Source organism: Heloderma suspectum, chromosome 11, assembly GCF_057233095.1.
Source record: "Heloderma suspectum isolate Gila_16-S chromosome 11, 16-S_ref, whole genome shotgun sequence".
Lineage (NCBI taxonomy): Eukaryota > Metazoa > Chordata > Lepidosauria > Squamata > Helodermatidae > Heloderma > Heloderma suspectum.
In genome coordinates, this window is record NC_139468.1 from 14,104,740 (window position 1) to 14,118,358 (window position 13,619).

The 13,619-nt window shown below is 48.7% G+C and overlaps 1 protein-coding gene across 1 annotated transcript in view; it reads right to left on the reverse strand.

The window, feature by feature from the left end:
* Positions 1-6,589, reverse strand: part of LOXL1 (lysyl oxidase like 1) — a 28,289-nt gene extending 21,700 nt beyond the window's left edge. Inside the window, exon 1 of the mRNA XM_084816415.1 lies at positions 4,991-6,589. Within this exon, the coding sequence (XP_084672541.1) occupies positions 4,991-6,203 (1,213 nt within the window). The 5' untranslated portion in view covers positions 6,204-6,589. The remainder of the gene's footprint in view (positions 1-4,990) is intronic.
* Between the last annotated feature and the right edge of the window lie 7,030 nt (positions 6,590-13,619).

The window sequence follows — 13,619 nt, forward strand, 5'->3', positions numbered from 1 at the left end:
GTTCTGGGTAGGGGACTAAGCCAGGATCATATCATCCAACAGTTTAGAGGTGAAAATCAAAACCTGCCTGTAACATCCCAATTCCCATTCCGAGAACTGCTGCCCAACCCATCTGGTCACCAACTACTGCATAAGGCTGAGGGCTCAATTCCTCCTTCTGGATGCTGTATTTACAGTGATGCAGCTAGGTAATTTTAGACCCTGATGCCAGGCCTATTTGCTATCGCCCTGTCACCTGCTGTTCTCTGGGTGCTCATTCCCCCACCCTCACACTATGCTGTGGGCCCCTGGACTTCTGTCCCAGGGTTCAGCCCTGGCTGGACTACTATGTATGTAATTTAGTCTGCAATTGCCAATCTTTGACTCCCCCCCACCTTAAAGGTCAGGAACAGGCACAAAATACAGACAGTAATTTCTCAAGGAACTGACTGAACAGAAAATAGGGATTGCTCCTGGCAAATAAGGTCCGTCAGAGCTACAGATGTACTCATTTTGTTAAATCTTTTCCATTTGCGTTTCATGGGCTGTCCAGCATCTTCCATTCCATCGTCTGTTCATTGACGGAATTGGATTTTTAAAACCAGAATGTCATTCTACTTGCGCCAAATTGCAATAGCACATATGTGCTAATCCACATTAGTTAATTAGCGCTAATGTGCATTAGCTAATGCAGATTAGCGCATTTGTACAAGTGCAGATCAGCACTGATGTACATTAGCGCAAATCCCCCCCCAACTGAAAAAAAATGGTCTGCAAGTTTATAGAATCTGCGTGATTCTGATAAAGCCGATCTGCTGAGGAATCCACAGGTCTGATTCATAGAAATCTGAACTCATTTGAATCCATTGCAGACTTCTCTGACATCCCTAGTTGGAGCATAGCCAGAATATGCTCAGTTCAGGAACAGTGAAGTGTGACTCATTCAAGCCCAGCTTCGCATCCTAATCTCAATTCTGAGGACTGGCTGGATTCTCTCCAGGGCTGCATTTGTGAGAAATTATACATCACTCCCAACTGGGGTAAGCTAAAATAGGGAGGAGAAAGCAAAGGACAGGATCAGCAGAGCAAAAGGGAGTCAAGAGTTTGTTTTTATTTTTAAAAGGCTGACATATGTCCGATAGAGCCGACAAGGATATTCATGCTCATGACTGCCTTTTGCCTCCAGAGCACATGCAGCCAGGCCAGAAAGACAGGAGGTTACGCTCATAAAATTAGCCCTTTGTTCACTGTGGCTAGGATGAACGATGGACTGGGCTTAGAGGACAGGTCTAATCTCAAGAACAAACTCAGAGCTTAGCATCCTCCCGGACCACTGGGATTTCCCACAATTCTGAGAGGCATCATGTGACCATGGCATGATCAAATCAGGAGGCACAGGCCTTCAGGAAGAGGGAGAGAGCCGAGTGCTGGGCATGCCACACCAGCATAATTCTGGCATTGGGAGCAATTGCCTTGCACACCTTGAATTGAAATGGTCTCATGGGCCAAGTTTGCATGTAACAATCCTGGTCTGATAAACCATGGTTTATTGCAGGAATGCAGAACCTCTTTACAGCCAATAGTCTGAATTCAATTTTGGAGAACCTCCTGGGGCCCGCATTCCAGTGGGCCCAAATACCAGTATATTTTTGCTTAAAGCTCTTCCTGCCAGAAGCTAAGCCTTAGCAAAGGCACTTCAACTTTTTTAATGGGGAAAAAACTGGGTGAAAGCCACCCAATGGGTAGACAGGGGAAAGGGGGTGAGACCAGGGGAGGGAGGCATGACTATATGGGGAACCCCAGAGGGCTGGATTTGGGACTCGGGGGGGGGGGAGATTTGGATTTGGCCCTTAGGCCTAAGGTTCAGCACCCCTGATTTATTGTGTGCCTGCATGCTTCCCCCCTAGCACTTTCAGGTTAGGTGAAGTTTTCTTAGTTTCTTAAACCACAGTTTCCTATGATGCCCAAACCAGGAAACCGTGGTTTAAGAGCTCCCTACAAAACAAGATATCAAACCAGGATCAGATCATGCAAAGATGAAGACAAAGAAGGAGGAGGGAAAGGAAGGGGCGAGAGCGGAGTGCCTGGGCTTGTTCCCGCTCTGATGAACTATAGTTTGCTAGACTGGGATTGTTGTCTGAACTAGGCCATGGCATGGCCTGAGACACAGCCAGCTTCTAGGTTTTCCAGTAATGGCCCAAGCGACCCAACTGCAGTGCAAAGCAAAGGTCCTGAATCATTATCGCACAGGTTGTGGCACATGGTTGTGGTCCGTGGGAAGGAGTCTTCATGGCCTATTGAGAGCTGGTTGCACCCAACAGGAAATGAACATAAGAACAGCTATGCTGGATGTGACCAAAGGCCTTGGGTGCCTTGGTAGAAAGGCCATATGCCAGGGGTGTCGAACGGGGGCAAAATACCAAAAATACCAGCATATTTTAGCTCAACACTTTTACTGCCAGCAACTAAGCCTTAGGAGAGGCATTTCAACCTTTCAGAATGGGTGGCGGGGACACAAACACACACACAGGCATGCACGCACGCACATGCCAAAGCCAGGAAACCACGAAATCATTGTTGCTCGGGAGGAAGGGGGTGGGGCCAAGGGAAGGGGCGTGGCTATCTGGGGAACCCTGGGGAGCCCAGGCTGGCTAGATTCTACCCACGGGCCTGTCATTCAACACCCTTGTGGTATGCAAATAAAGTCATTCTCACCGTGCATGAAGTACAATGACTGGCAGCAGCCCCTCATCCGGGTTGTAGGCAGGACTCTTTCCCAGTCCTGTCTATTTTTATGTGATGCTTTCATTAAGATTTTGTTTTCAACCTCTATTTTTTTTATTATTATTATTATTATTATTATTATTATTATTATTATTATTGGCCATCTTGAGCACCCTTTCTGTTGGAAAGGTGGGATATAAATCGATCAATAAATATCTGGAGATGCCGCACATTGAACTGGGGACTTTTTGCATGTGAAGCATGAGGTGTCCTACCGAGCTACATCCCTTCCCACAAAAAGGTTGTAACTCCTCTTTATGCTGGTACAGAATCTTGTCTGGGAACTGAAACCAGGATCGCTTGTAGATGTAGTAACATAGACCTCTAGAATGTATTCTGGAACATGGTGGGACCATGGGTGAGAACTCAGAGGCCCACTGGGAAGTGAGGCCCACTTAGAAGTGAGCTATGAGCCCATCAAGACCCACTTGGAAGAGACTCACTTGGGGAGAGACCCACTTGGAAGTGCGCTATGAGCCCTCTATGCCCTCTCTTCTCCTTTCCTGTGCAGTTTCCCTTCCAGTTCCCTGTTTAGTGCTAACCATAGTTTGCTGTGACAGCTGAATTAGTAAACTATGGTTAACACTTGACCTCCAATACACAGTCAGAAGCCCAATTCAAACCATGGTATCTGATCCTGCTTTGGAAGGCAAGCACTAACCATGGTTTGCCAATTTGGATGTTGCAGGAATCAGTGGGTAGTGCTAAACAGGAAACTGAAAGGGAAGTAGTGTACCAAACACGAGGAGGGAGTGGGGAGAAGGATCACACGAGTGTGTGGCTCATTTATGATCATATGAACCATAGTTTGGAGGGTCATCAGAACTGAGCCTATGCTTTCTTGGAATCTTGGAATTGTTGTAGATCACAAGCTGAATATGAGCCACCAATGTGATGTGGCTGCAAAAAAAGGCAAATGCTATTTTGGGCTGCATTAATAGAAGTATAGCTTCCAAATCATGTGAAGTACTAGTTCCCCTCTATTCAGCACTGCTTAGGCCTCATCTTGACTACTGTGTCCAGTTCTGGGCACCACACTTTAAGAAGGACAAACTGGAGAGGGTTCAGAGGAAGGCAATGAAGATGATCAGGGGACTGGAAACAAAGCCCTATGAGGAGAGACTGAAAGAACTGGGCATGTTTAGCCTTGAGAAGAGAAGACTGAGGGGAGATAGGATAGCACTCTTCAAGTACTTGAAAGGTTGCCACAGAGAGGAACGCTGATCTCTTCTCGATCATCCCAGAGTGCAGGACATGGAATCATGGGCTCAAGTGACAGGAAGTTGGATTCCGGCTGAACATCAGGAAAAACTTCCTGACTTTTGGAGCAATATGACAATGGAACCAATTACCTAGGGAGATAGTGGGCTCTCCCACACTGGAGGCATTCAAGATGAAGCTGGACAGCCATCTGTCAGGGATGCTCTGACTTGGATTCCTGCATTGAGCAGGGGGTTGGACTCAGTGGTCTTATGGGCCCCTTCCAACCCTACTATCCTATGATTCTATGATTCTTTATGTATGCCGATGTGCAAGGACCTCCCATATGTGCAAAAGCCACACACAAAATTATGAATCAACCCTTAGGTTCCTTTTAGGAAGCTGCCTTCTACTGTCAGCCCATTGGTCCATCAAGCCCCGTATTGTCGACACTGACTGGCAGCCATGGCTCTCCAGGGTTGCAGGCAGGATTCTTTCCCAGTCCCCCTGCATGGAGATGCCAGGGATCGGACCAGGGACCTTCTGCATGCAAAGCCGGTGCTCTACCACTGAGCTATGTTCCATCCCTTAGGTTCCTTTTGCACACCCAATTTCAGATAAAATTTCTTTTTTTCTCCCGGAAGCAATGCTAAGAGCCCCTCTGAGCAGCTTGGCATGAACTGTTGATAATATAGTGCTAATGGTGCAGCCTCCAAAGCAGAAGGAGACACAAAACCCTGTACTACATAGTAGCTGTTTCATACTTCCAGGAAACGGTGGCAGAGATGTGCTGATGTGCAGTAGGACCACCCATTCTAGGCGTCATAGCCACGCACAGCCTCTCCTCATTGCTGAAGTATATGAGTTTTTCTAGTGGGACTACCTGAGAAGAGTGGGAGGGAAGCCAAAGCAAGGAGTCATGGGTTCTTTCCCGACTCACCTTTCCCCCTGGGGGCCTAAGCCACAGAACCACCCCACAATGCACTGCTCATCCCCCTCCCAGAAGCCAATGGGGCCAGCGACTCACCCCGTCCATTCTGATTGGGTCTGTAGATGCTGCCCACGCTCACCCGGGCTTGGTTAACACCTTGGTTCTCTGGAATCAGTTGGGGAGGCTCAGCATTCCGGATGGGAAGGTAAGGCTCAGGCCTAGGGGCCCCATGGGGGTCTAAGGGCCGGAAAGGTGGCTGAGGTTCCACACTGCGAGGAGGAATGTAGGGCTCTGCTGGCACATCCTGAAATGGAGGATATTGCCCCGCCCATGGTTCATTCCCGTACCTGGTGCCGCCATTCACAGGAGACCCTGGGTTGATGTGCAAGTTGTCTGCTACAGGAACCCCTTGGCCCACGGACTGTTGGTTCTGGGTGGCTGCATAAGGGTCCTGGACACTTTGGTCATAGCTTGTTCCAGTGTCATGATAGAGGCTGTGCGAGTACCTTCTGTCTAAGCCATCTGAAGGAGGAAGCTGTTGGGGTACAGGCATGTAGGGTCTCTCCTGGGCGGGGTAGTACCCTTGTGCTCTGTGAGGACTCTGGTCCTCTGCATACTCCTCATATCTCACCCTGGGTTGGAAAGGGTATATGACTCCCGCGCTGGCGGCAGCTGCAGCCACAGCGCCCCCTCCAGTTCCTGTGGTGCGGTAGTAAGAGTAGCTCTCGTCATATGCACGGGGCACCTGTTGCGGGTCATAGGTCTCATACTGGTTGACATACGGTGGCTGAGGGTAAGTGGCCTGCGGGTAGAGCTGTCCAAATGAGGCGTGCGAAAAGGCAGAGGAAGATGCGGAAGACAACGAGCCAAGCTGGCGCTGCCGAGCAGCAGGTGACCAGGTCCGCTGAGAACTGGAGCTGCCGTCTCCAGTGGCTCCATCCCTCCAGTTGTCGGGGACTTGTCCAAAGCCAAACGGATGCCGTGTCTGTCCTCGGATGGTGTCAGACCCTGCCCTGACTGGCAAAGTGGGGGCCTGCCGTCGGGTATTCCCCGGAACCCTTCTGCCTCCGTTTGGGGCAGCATCAGCCAGCATGACCCTCGTGCTGCTGTCTGCCCTCACCTGGCTGGCCGGCACATACTCTGAGCCCGAGTTCAGAAGGCTGTACAGTCTGCCATTGTTCTCCCACTGAATCATCTGCCTCCAGTGGCCGCTATCTGCGTTGCCGCCCTGGGGATGTTGCCCATGGACCAGCAGGAAAATGCCAAAGCCCATCAAAGCCCACAGATCCCAGAAGCCGTGAGATGTCATGGTGCTGTCAGGATCAAAGGGGTCAACCTCGAGGGATTTTTTTTGGAGGGGAAATTGCAGAAAAGCAGCCCGGGGGTTCTCTTGCAGCCGTTCGCACTTCTCTTTTCTTCACCGCCTTGCCTTCTTCCTTAGGCGAATAAATCTCAACTCTGTCCATTCCTGGCTTCTTTTAAGCTGCTCTGGGCGTCTTGTGCAAGCTTCATGTCCAGCTTGGGAAGGAGACGAATTAGCGAAGAAGAAGGCTTTATAACTCAGAAGTGTCTGGGGAAGTTTTTCCTTGGGAATGTTTTCTCTCTCGTTCTTTTCTTTCACATTGCTGCTTCGGTTTCCCTCCCGTTCCCTGGGACAGCTTTGCTCCTGACCTGAATGAATAAGCAACAAGCTCTGAAAAATGTTGGGAAGTTTCAGGACCCCTTGTGAGCGTTTGCTACGCAGGGTCCTAAGAACCATCCAGTTTTACAATGTCAGCTTCTCCAGTGGGTTGTGCATGCGTCTGTGTTTTAAAGCATCTAGACCAGACTGTTTGAAAAGGAGAATGATTCAGAGCAAAATCCTCATTCAGGGAATAACAAAACATCCTGAAACAGTGCTAACAGAGTACACTAAAGTTCAGAAACTTTTCTTACGTTTCATCAATCCATGTTAAAAAGAAAAGGCAGAGGAAGTAACCTCTGACAGGTCAGTATCTTCTCCGTGCAAAATGAAGTGCTTAGCTTATACGCACACAGTAAACAGAGCTCAGCATGCGTGGGATTTGTAATTTATACTGGACTCTGCCTTAAACAATGGTAAGATTTTAGGTAGGGGGATGATAAGGACCAACTGTGGCTCAGTGGCAGAGCCCCTGCTTTGCATGCAGAAGGTCCCAGGTTCGATCCCCGACATCTCCAGGTAGGGCAAGAAAAACTCCTGCCTGAAACCCTGGAGAGCTGCTGCCAGTCAGTGTCAACAATGCTGGGCTAGATAGACCAAAGGTCTGACTCAGGGTAAGGCAGCTTCCTGTATTTACTCATTTGTGTCCATACTTACACTTCTCGGTCAGCTTGGACCAGTTCTCACTCCCATTGCTTGCTTTTGGGAAGGTGGCCAGTCTCAGTATGCCTCTCCTGTTTTCAGTGGTGCCCTCTACTGTTGCCCGGCTACATTATCCCCCTTTCCCACAGTGTGATTTTTTTCCCCCTTGGAGGAAAGGGGAAGGGGAAAGGGGAGAGGCAGTGGAGGGAATTGGGTCCCTAGGGGTTGCTGAGTCTTTGGAAGAAACGCTCAAAGGACCCAACAGATTTGATGGCTAAGCACCAATTTGCTACCACAAAATGTAGTGATGGCCACCAATTTGGGTGGCTTTAAAAGGGAGTTAGACAAATTCAGGGAGGAGAAGGCTATCCATGGCTACTAGTCCTGATGGCCTTAGCACCTCCAACATAAGAGTCAGCATGCCTCTGAATCTCAGTCTATGGGGAACATGAAGAGGAGGGTGCTCTTGCACTCGTGTCCTGCTTGTGGGCTTCCCAGTGGCCAACGAGATCACATTACACCCGTACTTTTCCAGCTGCACTGGCTGCCAGTCCATTTCTGGGCCTGATTCAGAGTGCTGGTATTAACATTCAAAGCCCTGAATGGCTTGGGGCCAGGTTATCTGAAGGATTGCCTCCTCCCATATGTGCGTGCCTGGACCCTAAGATCATCCTCAGCAGTCCTTCTCCATGAGCCCCTGCCAAAGGGAGTGAGGTGGGTGGCTACCAGGAAGAGGGCCTTGAGTGCTGTGGCCCTGTGGCTGTGGAATGAGTTCCTTAGAGAGGTTTGCCTGGTGCCTACGTTGTGCTCCTTCCAGCACCAGGTGAAGACCTTTTTATTTTCCCAGGCATTTTGGCCTTTTAGCTTTGGTGTTTGAAATCTGTATTTTAAATCTCTGCATTGTTGCTAGGTTTTGTTCTGGTTGTACTGTTCTATTGTGGTTTTAAGCTTTCATATTTTATATTGCTTTATGCTGCACTTTGTGGGTTTAATTTTTGTGAAGTGCCCAGAGAGCTTTGGCTATTGGCAGTATTAAACGAAAGAAAGAAAGAAAGAAAGAAAGAAAGAAAGAAAGAAAGAAAGAAAACACATATCTTGGTTGAGCACTGTGGGAACAGAGTCCTGGACTACATTGGTATCTAGTTTGATCCAGCAGGGCTCTTTGTATGTTCTTAATAAGGAGACCACATGGTTGGGCTGATCTCACATCTCTTTCCCAACTGATCACTTCCTGATTGGAAGGGGAAGACCCACCTGGCTGGCTTCTGTATTCATGAACATACTGCAGAGATGTGGAGTTGCACCACAGGAAAAAGGTTCCTATGTTACTGGCCTGCCATGTGTGGTTGTGAATAGGGAACGTGGGAGAGGGCCTTATCGGTGGCTGCCCCAAGGCTCCGGAACTCCCTTCCCAGGGAGGCGAAAGTGGCACTTTGGTATGTTTCTGCAGGCAGGCAAAAACTTTTTTGTTCTGGCAGGCCTTTGGGGATAGGTAGTCTGGACCTGTGAGAATAGGATGGATTGGTACTATTGTTTATACTGTTGTTGTCTTTTAAATTCTGATATTTTATACAATTTTAATATTATTGATGATATAATTAGATTTTTAACTTTTGTATATTTCTATTTATATGTTTTAACTGTACAAGCTGTAAAGCCGCCTCGAGTCCCAGTACTGGGAAAAAGGCGGGATGATGATAGGGCCTTCTCTTTCTTTTATTTGTGGGCCATAGTCTCAATGGATGCAGCTCTGTCCCTGATGTTATCTCAGTTTTGAAGGTAGCCCTGTTTGGTGTTTGTTTTGCTTTGAAGCTACTTGAGATGGAAACTGCCTGGCTGCACACAGAAGAAATATTGCACCCAGGTGTGTGGTTTGTTCTCCGAATGGAATTTGAAGATTGTACCTTCGGGATACAGGAAACAAGGGAGATCAGCCATCATGAAGGATCGAGTTCAGCATCAATGAATATGCTACTGTAGCCTGAAGGGATTTGAGGAATTAACATAGCTGGCTTGTTTATCGAACATTCTTCTGTGAATGTTGGCATCGGACCAGAATTTCCTAAACATGATTTCATAGAGCCCAAATTCATAGCTATCTGCACCTTTCGTGACAGAGGCTCTCAAAACTTTAATGTCTGGGTCAAAGTCGATTGCATCAGCAAACATCTCCCTGCTACTAAGAATCCACCACTTCCACCATCGCCAAGCAGAATTCAATGCACTGAATTCTGCCCAGCCAACTAGGTCTGATTTGTGGCCTTTCAGTCTTTGATGCGCTAGAGAAACCAAGCCTCGCCCCCATTCTGCCCCACTCCTGGATGGGCTTCTCAGAAGAGCTTGCTGTCACTGAGGCATTGCTGGAGACTGACATCAGATGGCAGTGGCCCTCCAGTGTGGCCCTCCAGTGTGGCCCTCAGTGTGGCCCTCAGGGCAAGGGAGTCTGCTGGTTTGCTCTAGGGTGGAAGAACTCCTTGTGGAAGTCTGCCCCTGCTAAAACTGAAAAGAACTGTGTCTAAGCATGTGAGTCAACAAACAAGCAAATTGCCACAGGCCACCCAAATGGTGTCACAACTGTTGTCCTTCCACAAAGGGATGCTTCTCTATGTTCACTCATCAGAACATAGGAAGAGCCATGCTGGATTAGATCAAAGGCCTATCATCCAGCATTTTCTGTGCACAGTAGCCAAGTAGACACATCCTTGGGAAGCCCGCCAGCAGGGCATGGATGCAACAGCACCCTGCTGTGCGTGATCCCAGCAACTGGCATACAGAGACATTCTGCCCCTCATACTGGAGCTAATATACTGCCATCATGAACAGTAGTCATTACATTTGTCCAGTTCTGAGCACCACAGATTAAGAAGGATACTGACAACTGCTGGAAAGACTAGTGTGGCTTACAACACAGTTGCCTTATATAGGGCAAGTGTGGCAACACAGCATTTAGTATTAGAGGAAATAAACGCAGGCTAGAGCCAGTTTAGAAGGCATTCAAAACAACTTACTTTATTAGTGCTTTTATAAACATGGCCAGATAATGCTACCTGACACTGTTTAACTACAAGCAACCATTAAATCTGGGTGCATGAGTATTTGTTACTCATTCATTCATTCCTTCACTCCTTCATTCCATTCCATTTCTATACCTCCCAATAGCCGAAGCTCTCTGGGCAGTTCACAAAAAAGGTATAAGTGAGTGAAGGCATGAGATATAGATACTTCCTTCCTTCAGGGAGAAAGACACATGTTGCTTGCTGCAAAGGCAGAGGAAGAAGGAAGAGGAAGTGGGAGGGGCAGGAAAAAGAAAGTGATCAGACAAGAAGAGGGATGAACGCATGAAGTAGCTGTTGATGAAACACATTTTCTATCGCCCCCTAGTGTCTGGAAGCGTCAGAGTTGTCCCTATTATCCAATGACAGCCTAGAACTAGGGATGTCAGAGAATTTCGCCACGAATCTCGGGGAGGCCGAATGCCAGCACATTCAGCCCCCGAAATCGGTGGCGAAATGGTCTGCCATCCCCCCGCCCCCCCGGGACGGGACTTACCTTGGGCGAATCTTCCTGGCGGCGGTGGCTGCGGCGGCGGTTCGACGGCAGTTCGGCAGCGGCGGTGGCCGGTCTTCAGACTGGCTGCTGCTGCCGCCATTTCCGGTAAAAAACAAACAAAACAAAAACGTGATAGGCTACGTAAAGATTTACGTAGCCTATCACGGCTAGATTTTTAAAAAATACCGTGATAGGCTATGTAAATGTTTACGTAGCCTATCATGGCTGAGTAAAAAAAAAAAAAAAGCGCATATGCAAATGGCGGCGCCCATGGGCGCCGCCATTTGCGTATGCACGTGTTTTTTTTTTACTCAGCCGTGATAGGCTACGTAAACATTTACGTAGCCTATCATGGCTGACTCCAGGGACGCAAACGGCGGCGGCTACGGCCGCCACCATTTACGGACCCGGCCGGCCAGGATTCGGGGGGGGATGGACGGAGCGCCTCCCCCCCAGCCAGAATTTTTGGGGGGAGGGATGGAGTGCCTCCCCCCCAGCCAGAATTTCGGGGGGAGGGACAGAGCGCCTCCCGCCCACCTCAAATCAAATTTCGTTAAAAGGTAAGTGACTTTCGTACATCCCTACGCTGGAACATATTCAGTGGAGGCTGACAAAGATGATGAGGGAACCGGGAAACATGCCCTATGACAAAAGATGGAAGAGGCAATTAAGAGGCAGTATGATAGCCATCTTCAAATATCTGAAGTGCATTCACATAGATGATGGAACATTTTTTTCCCCCTTGCCCCATAGCATAGCGCCCAAACCAAAATTACAGTCAGGGATGCTGTAGCAGCAGATTTTCTGCATAGGGCCCACTGAGGCTGCCTTGCCCAAGGGCCCTCAAAAACCTGGAGCCAGCACAGGATTGGAGCTCTGAGGAACATGCCTCACCTATGGTGTCAGAGGAGGCAGCTGAGACACTGCCCAGCTTGAGAGAGCACTGGCGCCAAAAGGGGCAGGCACAGGCTGCTAGTTGGAGGCTAAGTGCATGCCTCAGGGCCCCAAACGACTAGGCTCCTCAAGAGTAAAGGTCAATTTGAGAGCAAGGGTCTTCTCAGAAGTAGGCAGACTCTGAAGCTTAGATGGACGGTTTGTAGCTACACCTGGGTCTGGGCTGGGACACCGGGCTATACAGATCTTCAGTTGAGACCTGCTAGCTGCTGGAACAACACCTTCCTTTCAGCTTGCAATACCTTGCAACCTACAACACTGGTGGACCCGGAGGAAACCATGGATGGGGGCAGGACCAGCTTGTCAACAAACAAACAAACAAACAAACAAACAAGTTGCCCCAGGCCACCCAAATGGTGGTCAGCTTGTCAACAAACATGGCATGGTTGCTTTCCTGACCTTGCTTCTTGTTTGGACTGACTCTTGTGCTGCTGACTGCCCCCCTCCCCAGGCTCCTGGTAAGACCCTGCTCCTTGGTTTGTGCTTGTTTTGGACTGCTCACCTATGCTTGACCTCAGCTTTGCCTTAGACCTGGAATGGGCAACCTGTGGTCCTCCAGATGTTTTGGCCAACAACTCCATGATCCCTCACCATTGGGTATACTGGCTAGGGCTGATGGGAGTTGTAGGCAAAAACATCTGGAGGGCCACAAATTGCCCAACTCTGCTTTGGACAGACCTCTGTCTGCCTTTTGACCTTGCTATGTAGATTTGCCTCATAGACTGCCCCAGGACTGAGCCTGGGCTCCCCAAATGACCTGCATTGTGAGAAGAAAGTGGTGGTGGGGGGTCATATTAGAAGCATGTCTCTCTTTTCCCTCTGTGAAAAACGGGAGGCAAAGCAGTAGAAGGCCAGGAACACGCTCTGTCTTCCATCCTGAAACTTCTAGCCATCGGAGCGCTGCGTTCTCTCACAACACAGGGAGTCAGCCTGTTGAAAGCAAAGTTACCAGAGGATCTTGTATCTTTAAACTCTGACCGTGTTTTAATTTATTTTCCCCCTGCTGCTTCCAATTCTCAGCTCAGACGCCTGGGGGGTGGGGAAGGAATGGAGCCAGCTCAAGCAAAGAGAAGAGGGAGACACTCCGAGGCCAAGCCAAGCACAGTCAGGAAGGCGTAGATGGGCCACTGGTTTCCTCCGGCCCTGGAACAAGGCGCTGGCGAGCAAAACTTCCAGCCAAACGACAGTGCAGCTTTTAGGACCCTGAAGAAATTTGTACCATTGTGTGCCATTTTCCCATTTATTCTCCCCCCCCCTTCTCTCTCTCTCTCTCTCTCTCTCTCTCTCTTTCTTTCTGTCTGTCTCTCTTCCCCCTTCCCCTGCTTTTCCCTCAGGGATTGGAAATACCAGAACTGATGTCATGAGCAAGCAGCACTCGCCAGAAATGAAATCTTGGATAAACTTGCAGGCTCTACTTAGTCCCTTCCAGTCTTTCTCTGCACCATCCATATCCTCTCTCCCCCTGCCCTCTCCTCAGAGAAGGAGGAACTAATGGACATTGTTTCTCAGAAAATAATAAATGATTGCATTAGCCCTTTCAAGCAATTGCCCCTAAAAGGCAGACCCTAACCCACAGACCAATTAAAAAACAAACACCCTGGAGTTAATGGACGGGAGCCAATTTGGTCCCATTGCAGCCAAATTGGTCTGTGCTCAGTAACTGTGGTTTATAGATTTAACTGGTTTATATGTTGCATCGGGCTTCATGTTCTGCTCCTGTCCCCTTCTGAGTGTGGCCGCTTATGCATTGCCAAAAAAACAGAGGACAAAAAAGGACACAGATTTACATAATATTTTGCATGTGGTAATTTATAGGCATAGATGCAAATTTAGTCATTATATCTATAATTTAAATAGCAAAAGAATGCATGTCACCACAGCAGGGGAGACTGTGACCTG